Here is a 9,034-nt window from a genome sequence, read left to right on the forward strand (position 1 = left end):
TAATATAAAACGTGTTTACAGTTTAAATTGAACCGCGAAAATGTCTTATATCATAGGACAAAGGCAGTATATCTAAAGTTCAATTTGAATATACACGACATGATGGAATTTACCCAATTTCTCGTGGACCTCGCGGTGCAAATGTGGACGATTTCTCGCGATCCCCAAATTTACAGTTTCCCGACTGAGGTGCAGCCAGTGTGCTCGTCCTGCCACAGTATCACGTCCATCTCCTCTCTGAACCGGGGCACCGCCTCCTCCGGCACCGCGACGAACACCTTGAACCCTCGCCGCCGCCTCTCGTCCCCGGCGCCGTAGGGCAGCAGGAAGCACGGCTGCGTGCTCCCGAGCAGACGCCACGAGAGCGGCAGCACGGCGTCGGGCCCGCCCCACCCGAAGTCCACCTCCGAGTGCCCCAGCCGCCGCCAGTCCGTGAACGCGCTCACGCCGCGCCGCCCCGCCGTGACGCCGCCCTCCCCGCGCCGCAGCTCCTGCAGGTCGACGTACGACCGCACGTACTCCTCGTCCACCCCCCGCTTGCTCTTCCTGACCAGGGATGCCGTCTCCGCAAGCGGCCGCCCGACGAGGTCGCCCGCGGCGAGCGCCACGTACACCGGCACGCACACGTTGCCCCAGTACCCCGCCGGCAGCGGCGGGTCGAGGAGCGCGCTGATGTTCATGGAGTACACCATCTTCACGGTCTCGTCGGGGGTGGTTTGGTTGGCCTTCACCTTGGCGCGCCAGATGAAGGCGGCGAGAACTTCGAAGGTCGTGAACTTGACGCCGGCGTCCGCGGCGAGCCGCGCCCTGAGCGCCTCCACGCGCGCGTCGCTGACGTGGAAGCACTCCCTCGCGAGCCGCTCGTGTCCTTGCCCGTCGCTCGCCGCGCCGTACGGGCCAAGCCGCGCGACGTCGTCGTCGGTCGATAGGACGGCGTCGAACGGAGTCACCACCCGCGGCGGGTTCCTCGGGCCGAGGAGCTCCCGTCGGTCCCACACCGGCTCCGCCGCGGCCTCCGGCTCCAGCCCTCGCGCGAACCGCGCCGCCGCGACGAGGAACTTGGTGGAGCCCGCGCCGTCGCAGAGCGCGTGCGCCACCCGCATCCCCAGCGCGACGCCGCCGCACGTGAACCGCGTGACCTGGAGCGCAAGCGCTGCCGGTCCGCCGTCGCTGTCGCCCGGCGCGAGGCGGTCGAGCAGCGGCGAGTCGGGCCTGTCCGCGTCGACGTCGACCACCGACAGGTCCGTCGCCGCGAGGACGAGGGCCACGGCGTCGTCGCCGGTCCCGGAGAGCACGACGCGGCCGTCGTCGCGGAGGAGGGAGCCGGCGAGCTGCGGGAAGAGGCCGAGCGCGTCGGCGAACGCGGCCTGGAGGACGTCGAGCGGGTCGAGGGAGACCGGGTGGCCGGGGAAGAAGCGGACGGTGCGGAAGGAGACGTCGAGCACGTTGCGGTCGGCGTCGAGGCCGGAGAGCGGCAGGGACGACGCCGGAGGCTGCGGCGCCGGGGAGAGCTTGACGCTGTCCAGTACCCGCAGGTGCAGCTGCGGCGGCGGTAGGGGCGGAGGCGCCGGCGGCTCCATGCGGAAGGGACGGGGAGCCCGCGCCGTCGCGTCGGCCTGCGGTGGGAGGGAAGGACGGACAGAAGAGCTCGCTCGCGCTTAAAACTGGGGAAGTTTGTTTGGGTGGATCGGAGTAGGTGGCCGTGGCACGGCAGACAGGACTGGCCCGTCACGGCAGACCCGATGGCGACGCGGTTGGTGGAACAAACTTGTGCGAGGTGTTTCCAGGACGACGAATGGCGACGTGGGAGCGCCGGGCGCCACTAGTGCGGAGGCGCCGACACCATTTCAACTTCTTAGTCCGGCGGGTTCTGCTTGCAACACTGTTTTAGTGTACATGGTTTTCAGAAACTTCACGTGAAATAGCTGTATCTCTACAGGACTCAAAAAGACACTTGTAAATAAATCCAAACAGTTGCACGTCGTTTGCATGGCTACAAGTCGGCAAACCTCGCCCAGTTTAATGTGCTTTCTTTTTCCCGAAAAGAGGATAAACCTCCGGCCTCTACATCCTTGACATCGATAAATGCATATACACTCACTCCTATAAACACATGCGCGCACATCCTACCTTTATGTGCACCTCTTAGAGACACCCAGCCGTTTACTTATCTTGCATGAACATGATTGTTCCAAATTGCACTTATACACATGGGAATATTACCCACCGTACCTTTTAGAGAGAAATATATTTTTCGTCCCTTAATTCTTGACGGAGTCTAGATTTGGTCCATCAACTATGAAGCCGGACAACTTGCACCCTCAACTACTGAAGCCGTACAAGGTTCGTCCCTGGTCTCGGTTTTTACTGGTTTTGCTGTTTGACTCACCATAGTCTTGATTGGCGCTGACTCAAATTCGCGCACTTCTTTTAAATCCGTGTTTTCTTAAATTCATGTTTTCTAAATTCCCTTACATTTTTCAAATCCACATACTGCTTTTCAAGTTCGCATTTTTTTCAAATCCGTGTACATTTTTAAATCTGTAAACCTATTTGAAATTCACATACTATTTCAAATCCGCGTAATTTTTCAAGTTTGTGTATTCTTTATCGAATTCATGTACCTTTTCATGATTGAGTAATTTTTTCAAATCCGCGTACTTTGTCAAATTCACATTCTTTTTTCAGATCAGCGCAATTTTTCAAGTTTATGATTTTTTTTCAAATAAGTATGTGAATTCAGAAAGATTATGCAAACTTGCAAGAAGTACATGGATTTGAAAAAAGTACACGAATTTCAGAAAAGTTCATGGAGTTTAAAAAGTACGCGAATATCAGCAAAGTTCATGGATTTGAAAAGGTAAATGAATTTGGAAAAAACTACAGCAATTTGGAAAAATTTGGTGGACATGGAAAAGGTATGTGGATTTGGAAAAATTAAATGAATTTCAAGAAAGTTCAAGAATTTGGGAAAAGTATGTGAATTTGAAAATAGTACATGGATTTGAAAAAAATACAAGAATTTGGAAAAAATACACAAATTTGAAAAAATATATGCAAATTTCATAATATCCATGGATTTGAAAAAAGTATGCGTATTTGAGTGAGCACAGTAAAAAAAAACAGGGTGAGCCAGCACCAAAATCGGTCAAAACCAAGTCCACGGATGAATCTTTTCCGGTTTCAATAGCTGAGGGTGTAAGTTGTCCGGTTTCGGAGTCGAGGGACCAAATCTAGCCTGCGCCAAGAGTTGAGAAACCAAAAGTATACTTTTTTGTACTTTATTTGAAACGGAGGCAAAAGCTTTGCCTCATCTCATTAATTAAGAAGAAGTACGACAAGGTTCCAATGTTACATGGCCACACAGGCCCGAAACAAACGGCTTCACTCTTCCGGAATTAAGTTGCCCAAGAATCTAGCCCTTGCTAGAACCCAAGTCTTGGCCTCTTCCTTGATTGTCCCCGCCACTCTCATGGGCAGGGAGGCCTTGTTGCGGTAAACCCGGGGCGTTTTGCTCGTTCCAAATCTCCCAACAAGCGAGCATTTGCAACGAGTTGGTCACCTTTCCGGAGTAGCCAGGATGACCCTCGCTAGCGGACCACCATTGTTTGACGGTCAACAGGCCACCCCATGAAGGTGTCTCCGATTGCCTCCCTAGCCAGTCATAAACCATATTCCAGACTCTGATGGTGTAGCGGCATTTGAACATGAGATGAGGCGTAGATTTCGGTTCCCTTTTGTATAGCTGACAAAGGCCGCAGTTTGGCCACCCTCTGACGAAGCAGTCTGTCAGAAGTCCAGATCCTATCTTGAAGGACAAGCCAAGAGAAGAATTTAATCTTAGGAGGCGCCCAAATCTTCCAAACCAAACTTGGCATCTCGGAGTTTAGCAAACCGACAAACTGCATACAGTAGGCAGTGGCGGCAGAGTAACAACCGACGACAGTGAATTTCCAATGAATGGTATCCTCATTGCATGGTGATCTCGTGGGTTTTGCACCATAGGTCAAAATATTGTTGAATGAGCTCAACCGAGAGTCCCCCTTGCATGTCGATGTGGCAAATCCAATCATTATTTGCCATTGCCTTAGTAGCACATGAATTTGTTCGTTTGGAGAGGGCAAAGATGCCCGGCGCGATGTCCCTTGGCTTTTGGCCAGAAAGCCAGAGAGAGTGCCAGAAACTGGCCTTCGTGCCATCCCCAATAGTGATCGTTGTCGCCTCATAGAATAAATATTTGTCTTTATCGTCGCAGCCAACCCATGCCCTATGTGGTTGCAGCCATCTGTATTTTTTATGCATTGGGGAGTTGCATTTGATGAACACCTTCCAACAACATTTATACAATGTTCTATTTTCAGTTTTGTTTCATTTCAAAGATACAAAAATATTTATCACACGTTATCTTTTAATGGGTTTGTTCAACTAGCAATACCAGCACAGATTGGCATCTTTGTTTGAATTGTTGGGGACACAAGTGAGATTTTATTTGTGTTACAGGACATACATCTGTTGCTGGTCCCTTGTGCCTTCACGAATTGATACCTTTGATTTCTGAGGCTGGTTTTTTTTTTCGAAACGGAGACAAAGATTGCCTCATCTATTAAATAAGCAGAAGAGAATTGCCCAGTTAATTACGGAAAACCGGGCAAAAACCGGAACAACAAGGGCCAACCCCATTCCCATAGACTGAAACACACAGGGCAAAGCCCACCCTTATCGACAACATGCCGACCTGCGGCCAGACAACGCAACTCCGACTCTGACGGAGAACTCAGAAGAACGAAATCAGGCTCGGCTGGCGCCACGAAAGATCGCCGAAAGGGCCACCTGCAGCCAGTCATCGTACACCACAGGGCCCGCCGCCGCAGCTTCGACTCCACAGCAACAAACAAACCGAGGCAATACCGTGGACACGCCGGAGAAGAGCCGACTATCGCAACCATTGCCGCGTCGCCGACATCGCTCCCACCATCATCGTTGCCACAGAAGTCTGGCCGCCACAGTGATTCTCTCGGGGCCGCCACCCCGACATCCACCGCTCCCTCACGCCCAGCGCAATCAACCGGCACCGCCTTCCGGGGCCGCCGCCCCGACATACCACCACTCCCCTCGAGCAGCAACGCCGCGCAACCCGGCTGCCCCCAGCCCACGCTGCTCAGGGCAACCGCTCGCAGACCACGAATGTCGCACCACATCCGGGGCCGCCGCCCCGACGTAAAGTCAGACCGCCCCCTCTAGGGCGCATCGACCAGGCCGACGACCTCGCTACCCACGCAGCACCAAGCCGCCACCAAAACAATGCACAACCGCGACTCTACCCCATAGAGGCACCGTTGCATCGCTATCCGAGGCCGCCGCCTCGGCGTACATCCACCGTCCAGAGCCGCCGCCCCGGCCTCCATCACCCCGACGGTGACGCAGCTCTGCACCACTGCCATGAGACCACCACTCCACAAAGGTCATTGCTTCCAAGGCGGTGCCTCCAAGAAGGTAACGACATAATTGCCGCCGCCGCCCGCTCCAATGGAGCTTGGGTTTTCACCCGGAAACACCAGACAGTTGCGGCAGTAGATGGACGTAGCTCCGCGATGTGCCTTCAGGAAGGAATGCAATGCTCAAGAACATCGCCAACATCGGCACCGACCGGAGAAGGTGCAAGACTTTCGCCCGGAGAATCTACTCCACTGCCGAGCCTCACGAGGAAGCCAATGACATAGGAACACAGCAAGCTGCGCAGAGTGCATCGTTGCCAACCACCAGCCCTCAACACGCCGCAGCAAAACACCTTGCCAGATCTGCGCACCCTCGGCCACCTCCAGCCCAAACTGCCGCTCCATTGCACACACGGCCAGAGCAGTAGAAGAGTACACCACTCCGGTGGCTAGAGACCGATCTCCACGACCACCATCACAGCGCCGCCGCGTCGCCGCCCAAAAACTGCGGCTCACCGCCACCGCCGCAGCTCACCAACAGAAGAAACCTCCACCGTCGCGGCGCCGCCGCGCCGCCATCCAAAAGCTGCGGCTCGCCGCCATCACCGCAGCTCCCCCGGCCGAGGGAGGGGACCCCAGGCACCCAGCGCGCCAAACAGCCACAGCCCGCCGGAGCGTCGCCGTCGCAGCACGCCGGAGCGCCTCCACCGACAGATCTGGGCGCCGGGCGCCAGATCGACGACGGCCGGCCTCAGCGCTGCCCCGCACGCCATCCAGCCGAGGAAGGGGGGAGCAACGCTGCCACCATGCCCGGGGCCGCCGCCCCGGCTTGCTCGCGCCGACGAGACGCGGCCGCCGCCAGATGCGTTCCTCCGACCGGGGCGGAAGCCACGCGGCGCGCGACGAGGGCCCCCCGCCGCCGCCGTCCGCCTAGCGGGCTTTGCCCGTCAGCATCCTCCGACGGCGACGGGAGGAGCAAGGGAGGAGAGGGCCGCGGGGGTAGCGGCGGCAAGGGTACGCCCGAGCCGCCCCCCCGGGAGCGACGCGAGCTCTTCTATGCTTTCTTTTGTGTTGTATGATAAACCCGAGGCTGGTTGTAATGTTGCTGGTTGCCGCACTGAGGACATGTACATTGGTATCTAGTCAGCCGTCTGTAATCCACGCCACGTGAGATCTTTGTCGCGAGGTGGAGGAAAGAGATTAAGCCAAAAGAGACAGACCTGCAACATTGTATCAAGGCGGACGTGATGGGCCGCAGGCAACAACAAACAACGCACGCAAGTGTTTGACAAAATGACCACGCCGTGGAGAAGTAGATATATTTCCACATGGACACGCCCAGTGAAAACCATGCCACATCATCTAAGAAACTACTTTAGTCCCGCTGAGCGGCCCAAACTAGTTTGGTTTGAAGAGTTTAAGCTGCAAATTCTATGGCTTTATATTCAAGGCACCAAATCTAGACTTTTTTTAATAGTTGAGGGTAAAAAAAAGTATTTTCTCTAAATAGTAATACAAAATTTATCGACTCTCCAAAAGCATATGCAAATATAACTTAAATCACAACATCTTATAAATGGTATCCATACAATGGTTTTAAGGAACTTAAAGTAAATAATAGTAGGAACAAAGTTCACTGGCCCCTATTGTGACGACAACATCATAGGATTCTCTCACCATACTGAATACTATCTCCATTTCTTCAACAACATCTCCAAACTAGGGTATATTGTTCATGGTGACAAATGGACTCGAAGGAGTCTGTAGATTGAAGCTTGGATTTTGGTTATCAGCACCAATTGTAGATTGCAAGGCAAGTGCTTGCCAGAAGTTAAAGCTATTCTCCATTTTCCATGGGTTAGCATCATCGAGCTCCACGTCGTTGATGCTGTAGCGTTGGCTTCCTGACCCTTTGCTCTTTAGCCTCATGAAGTACTTCTGTGCATGGCTTGAAATCTGGGTCGGAGTCCTACTAGTGACGAAGTGCTTTGAGATGTCCTTCCATTTGCCACGGCCACATACGCTCAAGCCATGGAGAAAGAGCCTAGAATAAACAGGAAACATGTCTAAGATGAATAGTTAGGTTATATTCTTGACCAAGGACACATTGATTATTTAATATATCGGTAAAAAAATAAAAATGCAATAGTTGGAGAATTAAAACTTTAACCAAACATTAGCCCTCATGCTAATCATTTCAATGATGTCTGTTTTTATCTTTTATGGTGCTATTGTATAAGATGTGACATCAGATGATTAAAGACGAATAAGCAATTTCGAAATTACCATGGTCATATTGATAATAGATATAAATAGCCCATGATAATACTCGCAATCATAACTTCATCACTTTTGGTTGTAAGGACAAGTGTCAGTGGTATTCACTTATTAATGGAAGCACTAGAATGAAATAAACTTGGATGTTCCCAAACAAAATATATACATCTTGGTATTATTGCTTCTGGTAAATGTCAAATAGGCACTATGAGTACAGTGTAAATAAAAAACAAACCTCCCGTCTCACGAGAATAAAAATCCACATAATGCTTAGTTAATATGCTTTCTTTTAAAACACACCCGACATCTCCAAGCGAATAATCAAAATGAATGAAAATATTAAAAGTCTCATGGAAAATTAGGATGAAACATGAATAACCTGTGCTCATCAGGGGTCCAAAACCCCTTGGCGTGTGGTGCAAGCACTGGTTGGTGGATGAACGTCTTATTCTCCAACACCACCTTATTCTGCTCCACCATCGGCACCTCCTCTTGACTATCTATGGTTTTCCTAATATCTAATGGACAACCAAACAAAAAGTCCGTTCCTTCCATTGCGGCCTCCTCTTGCAATCCAAAGTATTTACTCACTGGGCCATCGACGGTGTAATTGACACCATGGTCACTATTGGTAACATGGCACTCCTTCTCTGGACACTGCAACATATGCATCTCTGCACCAAAATCAACATACAAGTTTGTTACCTGTTGCATGCTCTTCCTAGGGAACCATGTTTAGAGCTTGTCCATGATCTCATGCTTCTTGTTCTTACCATGGTTGGTGCCATCATTGTAGTAGTTGTTGTTGAGCCCATCGATGATTGATCTATCCCCCTCTACCTCAGAGGGGGTCCACTCCTGGTTGACTCTTGGATTCATGGTTGAAAGTTGAGGTTATTTGAGGGAAAACTGTTGAGATTTGGATACAACTATGAGACGTATCAAACCGAAAGAGTGTCTGAATGCAGAGGCTGAGGAGGCGGGGCATGATACTTATAGCATCACCATATAGCAAATCTTCTTGTAGTGGTAAAGCATGCTTAATTAGACTATAAATGCTAGTCAAAAATACCCATTACATGAAATATCGTATCCAATTTATGACGTACCGAGACTCACAGTTTTATATCTGGTAATAACAATCAAAACATAACTCTTGTGCAATTAATAAGTGTAATGAGCAACATGTTCTGGAAAATGATTAACCAGTATGTCTTGGTATAATAGTGTGACAGGGTTGTTGCTAACACATGGTAAGTCAATTTCCATCTTGAGAGTAGTGGTTAGCTTGTACATTCATGGTGTGCAGTATAGATGTAGGT

General features: G+C 51.4%; 1 protein-coding gene and 1 pseudogene across 1 annotated transcript; both read right to left on the reverse strand.

The window, feature by feature from the left end:
- LOC123159962 (3'-N-debenzoyl-2'-deoxytaxol N-benzoyltransferase) lies at window positions 1–1,742 on the reverse strand. The gene has a single exon (XM_044577771.1). It carries the CDS (start codon window positions 1,578–1,580, stop codon window positions 171–173), a length of 1,410 nt encoding a protein of 469 aa, XP_044433706.1. The 5' UTR covers window positions 1,581–1,742; the 3' UTR covers window positions 1–170.
- Window positions 1,743–7,154: 5,412 nt separating this feature from the next.
- On the reverse strand, window positions 7,155–8,591 carry LOC123162232 (uncharacterized; annotated as a pseudogene).
- Between the last annotated feature and the right edge of the window lie 443 nt (window positions 8,592–9,034).

The sequence above is a fragment of the Triticum aestivum genome, chromosome 7B (genome assembly GCF_018294505.1).
Source record: "Triticum aestivum cultivar Chinese Spring chromosome 7B, IWGSC CS RefSeq v2.1, whole genome shotgun sequence".
Classification (NCBI taxonomy): domain Eukaryota; kingdom Viridiplantae; phylum Streptophyta; class Magnoliopsida; order Poales; family Poaceae; genus Triticum; species Triticum aestivum.